Raw genomic sequence first — 13,206 nt, forward strand, 5'->3', positions numbered from 1 at the left:
GGGCCGGGACGGTTTGTAAAGCAGAAAAAAAAAAAAAAAAGTGAGATTGTCTCTGAAGAAGTCAGAAATACTAAAAAGTTTGATATCTCCTGAATGCCACAAGGGTTAATGTGCCAAGACTAATTATTATGGGTAGGCAGATTGCTTATCAGTTTTTGCTTATGGCTATATATAAGATTAAAATCTGCTCTTCCTTTCAAAGTTCAACTTTTCTGATGGCTTATGCTTATCATTTTTTGATGGCTTATCAGTTCTTCTGAAGGTTAATCCCCCACAGGACACTATATCTACATCAGCAGGTAGCACAAGATAGTCTTCCGAAATGGATCCCTGGAGGATATGTTGTTTCACAGCACTGGCTACCTGCTCCTTTGCCTTTATGGTATTCCCGTCTTCTCCTCCGTTTTCTGGCTCGTGATCAGGGTGAGATTTCACTGCATTTGTCTGTGATTTTGAAACTGTGCTTTCTGTGTTTCAGATCCAAAACTCTGTTGATGACAGAGGTAAGGACGCAATGTTTTTATGTTAGTGGAAGATTATCAGTCATCAAGTGGGGAATTGCACCAATTCATGTCATTTAGTGACTAATTTAGGGATTATTTTTTTTTTTTGACAGTGTATGCTGTTGATGGAAGGCAGCTTAGAAAGGACATCCCAGAAATAAACTCAGGTAAGTCAGGACAGTAAGTAAGCAGAATGCTGAGTTATTACAGAGATCTGAGCTAGCCTTTGGGCGACTGCAAGTCTGGCAGACGTCAGGGGTCTGAAAGATCCCTCCTATGTGAGCAAAGTCCCCAAGATGTAAGTACTGCAGGATGATTAAAAATGTGTGGGATGACCCCTAGCTGTTTCTAGGGGGAAAGAAGGAGACCTCCCTTGTGGAGTCTGGTAACAGCTGGAGAAGACGGCAAGGCAGGAGCAGGGCATGGGGCAGAGGACAGAAAGGTCCATAAGTTTCCTATTGGAAAGGGAAGATGGAAAGGCCAGGAAATTTCCATAAGGCTAATTTTGTAGGAAGCCCAATACCTTACTCTTAAATTTGGAAACATACTCAACGGCTCTTGGGCAAGGCTCAGTAACCTCTGTGCTGGACCAAACCTGCATCAACCCCTGCACTCTTCTGCCATACCACCACCAGAGAAACCTTGGCAGTGGCTCTAATTCGACTTCTGTTTTGTTGATGTGCATTCATCTTAAGTGAGCTGCTGGGTTTCACATCACCAGTGGCCAAGATACGAATCTTAAGTACCTTCAGCCCTGCCACAGGGCTTCAGCAGTGTTTCCTTGAGAGAGTTTTCATTTCCTGGCATGGACTCTTATCTGCTTTATGCTCTGGCATAGGTTTCCTCTGATTTTGCTGACAGAACAGAGCACATGGTGCTAGATTATTATTTTTCTTCTCTTTGTATATATGTGAGGAGAATAAGATATTTCTATAACAAAAGGTTATAGAAATAGGTTATAGATGAACTGTCTGTGCTGGGATTGTGCCTATACAAGGGCATTAAATAATTTTACATTAGTGGGACCATACAGTGGCTGGGGCTTGGACTCAGATTTGGACAGGGAATTTGGCACCTTAAAAAAATGAAAGTATGAAATAAGAGTCTCAAGTGCTGTGCTTTTAAAGCATGGTAGATGTGGATCAGCTGCTTAAATCACAGGTGTCTGTTGCCAGCTCAAATCCATCTCCTGTGGCACCTGTAGAAGGGGAAGAAGTCCCCCAGACTCCGTATCTACCAGCTTATGTGGATATCTTGGATACCCTGGTGTGTCTTAAATGGCACCAGACACCTATGGTTAGGCAACTGGGTGGCTGCAGGTGTATCTGAGACATACAGCACATACATAGGGTAGGCATTTAGATTGAATTGCTTGAATCTGAGCTTAGTTCAGGCTCAGGGGTTTGAAAAATAGGGATGAACCCCTTCCCTCTCCAGAATCCTTGTCTTTCTCCTTTGATCTTATGAGCATCCCAGATGATTAGTCTAGGTTAGCCATAGGGCTATCAGATGCCTAACTTCTGGACAAATCCCATTTTACCTAAATATCCACAATGCTCTGAAGCCCATGGTGGGTTCAGGATACAAGTCTAGGAAAAAGAGCAAAGTCTCCTCGGGGCAGGTATTATAAAATGGTTATGGAAATCTTCGTTCAACCCCAAATCCTCCTTTGTTGCAGGTGGCGGACTGGCATGCTGTAGGGTGTTGATGGCTATTTGTTGCCTGTTGCTGGGCGGTTGCTGTTTACGGAGAGATGGGTTGGTTGTTGAGGCAGCCTCATGATAAATTGTGTGGTCTTTGAAAAAAACCCACCGTACTGCAGTTCTTGATGTGTTGCTCTGACCTAAATGGTTGTTTATCTCCTTTCAGAAACAGGAAGGCAGCTTTTTGAGGGTGATATTATCTTACCGGTAAGTGTTGCTCGTCTAAACTAACACTACTAAGAGTGTGAGCTGGGCTAAAATGTTAACACCAGTATGTTAATATCATCCACAGCTGGAGAGGAACGCTCTAAGAAACAACTCCTACAGATGGAAATTTCCCATCCCCTACATCCTGGCTGACAGCCTGGGTAATAAGTCTTTTTATTGTAGTAGTGCTGTATGGCTTCCATTATATGTACTCTGGTTTTGTACAGCTCTCTGGGCTGCTTTTGTTTCATTTGCTATTGAGTTATGCCCTGTTAATGCTATGTTACTCTTGGCCAGACTGAGTGATGCAACTCTGCTCCAGCACATCTTGTTGTCAATGTGACAGTCCCAGTAATGAGCCTGATGCTAACTGAGCAGCTCATTTAACTAATGTCAGTGTATCTGGCTGGGGTCTCCAGATAACGGAGTCAGGAAATCCTAATCTCAAGAACATGTGTGTTGATCTACTGCACCCTTCATGGCTTATCTCTTTGTAGCAGTCTCAGCTCCAGTCACAGTCCAGGGAAATGCAGATATTTTATAAATGAAAACACTCAGAGCATTCTCCCTTCTTGTTTTCATCTAATTTTAGGTATTATTTAAAAGTTTGAGCAATTCAGGTATAAAACAAATAGTAAAACAGTATTAAAATCCTATGGATCTCTCCTGTGTTTACCAGTCCCAAGTTCAAAGTTTACAATACTCGACAGCTCAGATAATACAATGATGTGCACTAAAAGTACCTAGAAAAACCCAAGCAATGTCTCAGATGTCCAAAAGCCTGCTTGTTTTTTGTTTGTTTGTTTGTTTTTTGTTTGTTTGTTTTCAAGCTTGATCAGTTTATCTAATAAAGATAATAAAATTATTATCTTTCCCTATAGGATCTGACAAAATCTCTGATCCAAGTAGATATTTTTATACATGTTTAGATTTCTAATGCATGCTTGTTCATATTTAGAATTACAGCTACTTATTCTTTTATAAAATAAGTACAACCGCTACTGCTATCCTCTGTTGTATCTTTCAGATCTGAATGCTAAAGGTGTTGTCCTGCAGGCATTTGACATGTTCAGGCTGAAATCCTGCATTGATTTCAAGCCCTACGAAGGGGAGCAGACTTACCTGAAATTTGAGAAGCTGGATGGGTAATTTTGTATTAACAGCCTGGCTTGTACCACCTTGTTGGATCTGATTTTCTTCCAATAATGAGACTTTCCTTTCATTCTGGCTGTTACACAGGGCATAAATACCTGAGCCATATTTCAGGCCCAGAGCTTATTTGTGTTATGCTGGAGCCAATGCAGACAGACTAACCACGCAAAGGTGCTATCTGCATTTGATGTTCTCTTAATATAATATTTTATTATATATATATATATATATTATATAAATATGTATATTATAATATGTAGTAATATACTATAATATTATTGTATATATAGTATATATTATGATTATTATATAATATACATCATATAATACTATGTTATAAGTAATATATAAAGTATATATTAATTATATGTAATATAAATATAATATATATATTAATATAACATTTTATAATAATTTATTTCCATTCATATCCTGGCTACTGAATTGAACCCCTTTCTTGGCATTCTTTCAGGGAAAACAATCAACTTCCTCCTGGTGTTTGTTAGGGGCAGGGGATGTCACCAGTGTCTTAGCATCAGCACGGGACGTGCTCCTTGCTTTTAGGGGCTGAACTGGGGGGGTACCTGACCAAACGTTGAACCCAGCACCTCCCACACTCTGCAGCTCACCGCGGGCTGCCTTGGCACTTGGCGGGGAGGAGGCGACTCTTCCAAGCCATAAACCCTCTTGCCTAAAATAGAAGTCTAAAATAGGTCTGATGACTTATATCCCAAATGCCTGTAACCGTCCAGGGACTGTAAAGGTGCCAGGGAAGCTAACTCAGCAGCAGCTGCCAGCGCTGTGAGTGTCTGAAATTAGGTGGGGGACCTCCCTGCTCGCTGAGTAGGACCATCAGGAAGCTGGGGACAACAGCTACTGTTTAGAAATCCCATGCAGATTAACAGCTCTATTCAACATAAATACAAATCATAGAAGGTATTATGAAAATGGGTGCAATATCTCAGTCTTTGCCTTACAGGTGCTGGTCTTATGTGGGGGATCTTCAGAGGGGCCAGACGGTGTCTATAGGAGAGGGGTGTGACTATAAAGCTACAGTGGAACACGAGGTCCTGCATGCCTTGGGATTCTACCACGAGCAATCCCGGACGGATCGTGACGACTATGTGCAGATATGGTGGGATGAAATTATTGAAGGTACAAAGCAGGTCTGACACGCTCGAGAATTATCTGTAGAAGCATGCCCCTTTTTCACCATGCTAAAATGTCTCTGGTTGAGAATGACTGCCTAGTTGTTGACAACTGGACCATTATTTAGCCATGGGTAAAACATTTTGAAATGGTGTTATGTGGTAAGTTTTATTTCTGGTCTTGCCTAATCATGTGCATATGTTTTTGTCTAGGTTTTGCATATGCCTTTGACAAACACGATGATAGTTTCCTTGATGATCTCAATACCCCGTATGATTATGAGTCAGTCCTGCACTATGGACCATATTCTTTCAACATCAACAGCAATGTCCCTTCCATTACAACAAAAATTCCTGAATTTAATGAGATTATTGGGCAGAGGTTGGACTTGAGTAGGATTGACTTACTGAAGCTGAATCGCATGTACAACTGCAGTAAGTTCATCTTCTCACGCATATACTTGAAAACCCTTTCTCAAGCTTCATGATAACGTGGATGGAGTCACATGAGAGGAGCAAGAACACTTCACTCTTGGGATCCTTTTACAGTGCTAAAAGAAACTATAGCTCTTATGCAGCAGTGAGCTCCATGGTGGCTGGATTCCCATGTCATTACAGAACACCATTGGAGTGAATCAAGAGTCTTTTAATAGCTTTTGTTCACCCAGGCTTTTCCATAAGATTACCTGTAATAGTAACTGTTTCCGTCATGGATGACGATCTCATGTTGTTGATGATAAAATCTTCAAGCAATGAGAGTCCAAAACTAGGGCTTCTGAAGTCAGAGTACTTCAGTTTCCTTTTTCTGCCTATGTGATGTTCGATAAGACAACTGGGGTCAGGAGCATGAATTGGGATAATCACTTTTCCAGCTTCACTGGCAAAGCATGAAAGTAAACATTCCAGATTTTGTATGGTACTGACTTACTGTTAACATATACCTGAACATTTCCACTAGCTTCAGCAGAACTACTTCTGATTTACACCCTGAAGTGAGAAATGGGCCACAGAACCTAGTCCCAACAGGCTTAGAGAAAATGATGAATATCTGAAAGGGAGAACTGGCATGCAGAGGCCAAGGTGGTTCATGCACGGAAATATCCAGCTTAGAGTGGGAAAAAGAGATAATATGCTTCTTTTAGGGGAAAAAATAATTTATGTGTGGTAACAGAGTGGTAGATGTGAAAGTCTGTGTAGTTTTCAGTTGTATTAAGAACGTATTTCATGAATTTAAGTGCAGCACGTAAGCACACTGGAATGGGGCTAACAGGGCAAGGCTTTTTTGATATTAATGAACAAAACATATTTTACTCTGTTCTTGGCAGCTTCGAGCCTCACCTTCTTGGACCAGTGCTCCTTTGAATACATCAATATCTGTGGGATGGTGCAAAGTGGACAAGATGATGCTGATTGGGACCACACATTGGGCAAATCAGGAGAAGAAGACCATACTTTGGTGGGAAACTGTGCAGGTAACAGATGTATTTTTTAGACTGTCATTAGAATTCACCATGCTTTTATAAGATGTGAAAATGTAAGATGTGAAAATAAGATGTGAGATGGACAGAGGTAATTAAGTCTTTAGAAATACCCTACTATTAATGTTAACCAATATATTCATGATGCTAAACATGACTCTCGAATTTTCAAATGGAAAGACTAATCATTTTCATATGAAATCTTTAACCCTTCCTTAAATCTCTTCTCTATATCATAACTTCATGAAGAAATGACAGTTTGAGATTTATCTGCCGCAAGTTGGTAGCAGTTCCATTGAAATTCAGGGAGCTCCACCCATTTCCCACAGCTGACTTTGTTGAAACTCCACCCAATTAAGTCAGATGAGACTCTCCTCCTTTTATGCATACATTACAGTATTTTGAGTTGGTTTTTATTTTTTAACTGAAGCTAAGAAACACTTCCCCTTTGTACAGGAGTTCACTTCAGGCATCTTTGCAGAAGTCCATGCACAGGCAAATATCACAAAACACAGATCTTGTTTAAAAACAAATTCCAATATTGAAACCATCCATGGGACCATCAAAACAGGGAGATGAGTTTCAGCAGTGTGTCACGGTGCAGGAAAAAACACCCCCAGGAGAATTCTTCGAGGGAGGCGTGCTGCGTGATGCACAGCCACATCAGGAAGGTGGAGCTGCTGCTCGCTCCAAGCCTGTTCAAGCTGCACCATGTAGGGAGGCTGAAGAATTACCTGAGAAATAACCCAGCAGTGATTACCCCTCTTCCAAGGACAGTGTTGTACGGGGTCCTTTCGATCAGGGCTTTGGCTCTGATGCACCCATTTAAACATATATTGAACAAATACAAGTGTATTGAGCTCTGCAGTGTTTTGCTTGCTGTCAGGATACAGGAATTGTGCAGGGTTCTGTTGTTTTCAAAGGCAGTGGGGGAAAAATTAGACACTGCAGGGGTGTGCCGCACAGACAGTCACAGAATCACAGAATCACAGAATCGTCTAGGTTGGCAGAGTCCTCCAAGATCATCTAGTCCAACCTCTGTCCTAACGCTAACAAGACCTCCACTAAACCATATCACTAAGGGCTACATCTAAACGTCTTTTAAAGACCTCCAGGGATGGTGACTCAACCACCTCCCTGGGCAGCCCATTCCAATGCCTAACAACCCTTTCAGTAAAGAAGTTCTTCCTAATATCCAACCTAAACCTCCCCTGGCACAACTTTAGCCCCTTCCCCCTCATCCTGTCACCAGGCACGTGGGAGAACAGACCAACCCCCACCTCGCTACAGCCTCCTTTAAGGTACCTGTAGAGAGCGATGAGGTCTCCCCTGAGCCTCCTCTTCTCCAGGCTGAACAACCCCAGCTCCCTCAGCCGCTCCTCGTAAGACTTGTTCTCCAGACCCCTCACCAGCTTTTTTGCCCTTCTCTGGACTCTCTCGAGCACCTCCATGTCCTTCTTGTAGCGAGGGGCCCAAAACTGAACACAGTATTCGAGGTGCGGCCTCACCAGAGCCGAGTACAGCGGGACAATCACCTCCCTAGACCTGCTGGCCACACTGCTTCTCATATAAGCCAGGATGCTGTTGGCCTTCTTGGCCACCAGAGCACACTGCTGGGTCCCCAAATCCTCTAGCAAAAAAGCTTCTTATGAAAGTCACAGGCATGAGCCTAGCCTGTCTGGGTACAAGCGGTCAGTTAGGCACATCTTCTTCCCAAAATGCAAGTTGTGGTTGCTCACAAAAGTCCCTCATGGTGCAAGAGAGGAAAAAAAATACTGAAAAGAAGTGAAAGTCATTTCTGTGGGACTTGTTCCAAGGGAGGAGACAGCAAAAGATGGCTCTGGGAGGTCACGGATCATGTTTGTTGCCAAATGCTGTGTTTGGCTACAGCCTGTAGATTCTGTGGCTATAGGAAATTTGCTCAGTGAGAGGGAGAGCAGGCAGGTAGCAGGCTGGGCAAGGGGATGTGGCTGCTCTCGGCTCACATGTGGGTTTGTATCAGCCTGGGCAAGAGGGCAGATGTGCAGCCAGTGTAAGGCAGAATGCAAAAACCAGCACTTGGAAGACCCACCGTGCAAAATGAATCGGAGGCTGGCTTGCTGGCAAGGAAAGAGAAATTTCTTCTTTCTGGAGAAACGAGTCTGGCTGGCTGTTGCTCGCTGGGCTGCTGCTTGCGGTTTGCTGACAGCGTGTGGGCTCTGGCTGTGTGATGGTGCATGTGGCAGAGGAGCTGACAGCGGCTTCCTGCCGCTCGTGGCTGCTGACAGATAGCTAACTGCTCGGCTTCGAGCAGGGGGAGGGAAAAAGAAAGAAGGTTTAGAGCCAAAGCAGTCTGCCTCACAAGTTTCCCGAGAATAAACGGGTCAGTAGTTGGTTGGAAATGGGGAGCTTGCTTGGGAATTTGTAAGGGAACTGAGTGCAGAAGGCCAGCAGTGATGGTGGGAGCAGATCCAGGTGCGGGCACACAGCTGGGATCAGCACTGGAGCTCGCAGCAGCATCAGGCAGCAATTCCAGAGCCTTCTCCATGTGGTCCCTGCTGCTTGCATCGCTCGGCTCCTGAACAGAAAACTGCAAACCCATAGATGCAGCCCCAGTGTACTTGGAAATGCCCAGAGAGATGCAGCTGGAAAATGCATCCCCTGTAGGGAGGGGATGTGTTGAGGCTGTTAGGTGAAGCTGATGGCCAGCGTTGCTCAGGCATCTTCAAGAAGCTGATTAAAATTGGAATTTATAGATCAGGACTGATCCAGAGGCAGCCAAGCTTTGTAACCAGACAGATCAATGAGTTGGACAAGGTACCACAGATAGAACTGCAGACCAAATATGAAAGAAAGGAAATAAATATTATCAGTTCTTTACCCACAGAAGAAAGCAGATAAGGCTTTAGATGCTTTTATGGGGGAGTCTGATCTGTCAATAGAGGGCTAACCAGGCACGGTTTCCAGGAAAGCCTCAGACTGAAGCCCTTGTCCTGACAGGACCCTTCCAATGCATTCCTAGTTTGTCTTCCAAAAAATCCCTGGCCGAGTGCATTCACTTACATTTGCACGTTGACAGGAGTGGCGTGTGTATGCTTAGTACTTCATTTCTAAAGAACAGAACCAAACGTGCACCCTATCTAATCAACCGAACTAGTTTGCAAGTCATATTTCAATGCATTTTCATTTCAATACTGATTTGCAATGTAGGGAAAATTCTTTTCTATTGATTTTTTTTTCCTTTGAAAATAACTTGCGATTGGAAACTGCACTAAAGTTTATTTAACAGTCATTTAATTACTGAATGGATCAAAATGTTTCATCACAACACTTTTTTGTGCTTAACAGATAGAGGATATTTCATGCGCTTCGATACAAAACCGGGACATGCTGGTCAGGCAGCTCTTCTGGAATCTCGCATCCTTTATCCTAGGAGGAAAGAGAAATGCCTTCAGTTTTTCTACAGGTTAAACGGAAGTCCACAAGATAAACTAGTAATCTGGGTTAAGAAAGATGATGGAACTGGAAGTGTTAGGAGGATGGAAAAGCTGCACACTATTACAGGTAAGTGAAAATGTTTTTTCATATCTGAAGTGCTGGCAAACATTGAGGCAAGACAACACTGGCATGGCTTATCATATGAAAGTGCCCAGTGTAAATCCAACCTTTATTTGCTTCAATTGAGTAACTCCAGATTTAGTGCCCATGAGAACAAAATGTGGCCCAGAGGCAGAGTCCTTAAGACAATTCCTGCATTAGCGTGGGTGCCAGGCATCACTCACTATCCAAACAGATCATGGGGAGCTTGAGGAAGACACAGTTTGATTTAGGGCCATGTCCTGGACTTTCCTTTCTCACATATTTTTATTTTACCCTCCAGCCGATGGAGAACATCACTGGAAATTGGCCAACATTCCCTTCAGTGTCCAAACCAAATTCCGCTACGGTTTTCAGGGCATCAGAGGAGATCCAGCCACGTCTGCAGGCGGGATTGCCATCGATGACACCAGCCTGACGGAGACAAACTGCCCCACCAACATCTGGCACATCAGGAACTTCACATCCCTTTTCAACAGGACATCAAAAGGCGATTACATCGCGAGCCCCGTGTTTTACAGTTCGGAAGGCTATGCTTTTGCTTTGCAGCTGTATCCTCATGGGAGAAATTCATCGCCCTACGTGAACTACATGGGGATCACTTTCCACCTCTGCAGCAGTCAGAATGACGGCCTTCTGGAATGGCCGGCCGGCCACAGACAGGTCATCTTGTCTGTTCTGGATCAAGACCCTGATGTAATTCACAGGATGTCCCTCAGCCTTAGCTTTACTACAGACCCAAAGCAGCTAGTGTACGGTAAGTCAGAGTGCTTCAGGGAGAAACATGCAAATGCAGAGGTTTTGTCAAGCTGGAGGAAAGTGTTGAAAGCTGAGAGACTGAGATAGATTTGTCCTGCATGTGACACTACTGCTTTTACTGGAGATTGGTTTTTAATTACTTGTATATTTTTGCATAACAGGCAGAAATGACACCCTGCAGTGGGACAAACCATCTATCACGGGAAGTTTCTCTTCTGCCTGCAACTGTTACATGAGCCCAGGTGTTGGCTGGAATACATTCCTGACACACAGGGAGTTGCACTGGAAAAAATTCCTCAAAAATGATGATCTTTTCATTTTTGCTGATTTTGAAGGTACAGTATCATATTATTAGAATCCCGACTGGAACAGAGTAAGTAAATACTCTTCTGTTTATAAGGAAAGCATAAAAGATGAGGGTGATAGGCAAACCTCTAGAACCATCTATTTTAGGAACATGACTTTTAAATGCCTAGTGATTTGAGATGCCTGGATTTTTGAAAACCCAGTACAAACCCCTTTCGATAATTTTGATTCTCTTATCCCGGAAGATCAGATTTTCAGGTCAGATTATACTTCCATGTCTTGAAGATCGGCCTTCTTAATGGTGTTGCTATTTGCAACCACTCCCATATCACTTTCTACTTAAGAAAATCATGGTTTGAAAATGAAGTGGTTCTTTTTGGACCATGAAAAATTATCAGAAAGAGTTTTTGATCCAAAGCTTTTCTCCCAAGGATCTATTTTTTGCCACGAATGTGTGTAACTGCTCTGCTCTGCCAAAGGAGGTGGGAAGCCTCTGGTGCAGGCAGCAGCCTGGTGGGCAGGTACCCCCCTGAGAAGGCCAAAGGGACGGTGCATGCCCATCCTCTGTGACACAGCCACACCTCAGACAGCTGTGTTCATCTTGCCTCACTCTAGGTGTCTAAAATGAACTTTCTGGACTCTCTGGTGGGTCATTTGAGAGTAACGGGTACTTCTGGAGAGCAGTTAACCCATCCAAAGATAGTTGTGATTAACTACTCTCCTGATCCGTTGTTCTCCACTGGATACAAAGGGATCCATCACTGACATCACTCTTCTGATGTGAGTTTCCTTCAGAAAATATCAGTGTCTGGAAAGTGGGAACAGTGTATAAGTAAACAATCATTAAACCAGATCTGACCCTATTACACTGGTTGTAGCACTTGTCTTGGATAGGAGAAGACAGCTGGGAGTGTGCTGTGATGATCCAGAATCGCTCCAGGTGGCCAAAGGCTGTGAAAACCAGGCTTTGAACTTTTCTGGCAGGAGGATTTCTCCCTGGCTCTTCACAAAAAAAAAAAAAAAAACCCTATGCAAAGTTCTTGTTTTCATTCCAGCACAGAATGGAAACACTTTTGAAACTGCAAGAGCTTTGGCAGAATGGGAAAGCTGCTTTCCGTGAATCTTTAACCAGGAACATGTGTTGCCTAATAAAAACGCTGAGGGCAGGCTACAGAAGCAGCATACAGCAGCATGCAGGATGGTCCAGCCTTCCTGCAGGTTATGTAGGGCATTCAGCAACTCTTCCAAGTCCCTGTTAGCAACAACAACAAAAAAGCAGCCGAGGCCTCATTGTATTTTCCCTGACAGTGTTTTGTACCAGGAGCAAATCACTGAGGGTTGTTCAGTCCCACTGTGTGATAGGGGTGCCAGTGTGCCTGAAAGCATTTGCAGCTGCTAGGTGAAATTGTAGTTAAGAAATTGAAAGCTTTGTTAGAAGACTGTGTTTAGGCTCCAATTACAAACTTGTTCAGAATAATTTATAGACATTAAAACTATTATGCTCCGGTCTAAGCGTGCAGTCTCTGCTTTTCAACATTTGTTTTGACACCAGGGGGCCTAAAAGCTCAGGGGCAGTGTTACATTGCCCTCTGATGAAAGTTGGAGGTAGTCTCTGTATAACCATTGAGGGTCTACCCCATGCCTCCCAATTCACAGCAGGCCTTTCTCCCTCTCCTCAGCTCCCAGCCCTGTTTCACATCACCTCTGGCCCAAGCCCTTTACCCTATCACCCCAGTCTCCTCCAGGTCACCAGTCTCAGGATCCCCTTGAGAAGGGCATGGACTAGAGCTCCACGCACGCCTGCTGCTCTCTGCCACTCCAGTTTCCTCTCCCAGCTGCCTCGCTTGGTGCTGCTGTAGCCTCTGGAGCTATTTGGATGAATTATTGTTGCTTCTTTACTTGGCCCTCAAAGTAGCCTGGAAGTCAGCCCAACACAGCTGATAGAACTGTACTATATACACCATGCACTGAATTCATACCTTTCTTTGTCTTTTTCTGCAGATCTCACTCCTCTGATTACAACTGAAGTTCCAGTCCGTCCTTGAAGTGCTCTCAGCCTCTTCACTACAAGTACAAGCAGTCATTCATGACAGATAAAATATATTACTTCACCAAACACATATATTCTGTGGCTTCTGTATTTTAAGACTTTGAATTATTCATCCCTGCTAGTTTTAAGACCCACACACTCCCCGCAGATTAATTTGGCCCAAGCAGAAAATTGCTTCTCAATTATATCCAGTCTTTTTTCTTCCTAGGTTTCATTCTGTCTGTTTATCTTCACTGTTAGCAATGTTTCCGTCCCAGTTCTTGAGTCTGAAGTCTCTCTGTCCAGCCTTGCCTAGCCAAAACCACCAGTGCTTTACTTTCCAAG

At 43.5% G+C, this 13,206-nt stretch overlaps 1 protein-coding gene across 1 annotated transcript; it reads left to right on the forward strand.

The window, feature by feature from the left end:
* The first annotated feature begins 339 nt into the window (after positions 1-339).
* LOC118254698 (meprin A subunit alpha-like) lies at positions 340-12,931 on the forward strand. The gene is made up of 13 exons (XM_050709452.1): positions 340-423; positions 479-503; positions 617-670; positions 2,373-2,419; positions 2,505-2,574; positions 3,441-3,558; positions 4,545-4,720; positions 4,927-5,148; positions 6,039-6,185; positions 9,519-9,734; positions 10,051-10,524; positions 10,688-10,861; positions 12,834-12,931. The coding sequence occupies exons 1-13, from the start codon at positions 340-342 to the stop codon at positions 12,875-12,877; spliced, it is 1,851 nt and encodes a 616-aa protein (XP_050565409.1). The 3' UTR covers positions 12,878-12,931.
* Positions 12,932-13,206: the final 275 nt, after the last annotated feature.

This window comes from Cygnus atratus, chromosome 3 (assembly GCF_013377495.2).
Source record: "Cygnus atratus isolate AKBS03 ecotype Queensland, Australia chromosome 3, CAtr_DNAZoo_HiC_assembly, whole genome shotgun sequence".
Lineage (NCBI taxonomy): Eukaryota > Metazoa > Chordata > Aves > Anseriformes > Anatidae > Cygnus > Cygnus atratus.

Excerpts from the sequence above, each read along its gene's own strand:
- LOC118254698 (XM_050709452.1), top strand. The coding sequence starts at position 340 with ATGTTGTTTCACAGCACTGGCTACCTGCTCCTTTGCCTTTATGGTATT. Across the intron at positions 424-478 it reads TTTTCTGGCTCGTGATCAGG|ATCCAAAACTCTGTTGATGA; the intron begins GTGAGATTTCAC and ends TCTGTGTTTCAG. Across the intron at positions 2,420-2,504 it reads ATATTATCTTACCGGTAAGT|AGGAACGCTCTAAGAAACAA; the intron begins GTTGCTCGTCTA and ends CCACAGCTGGAG.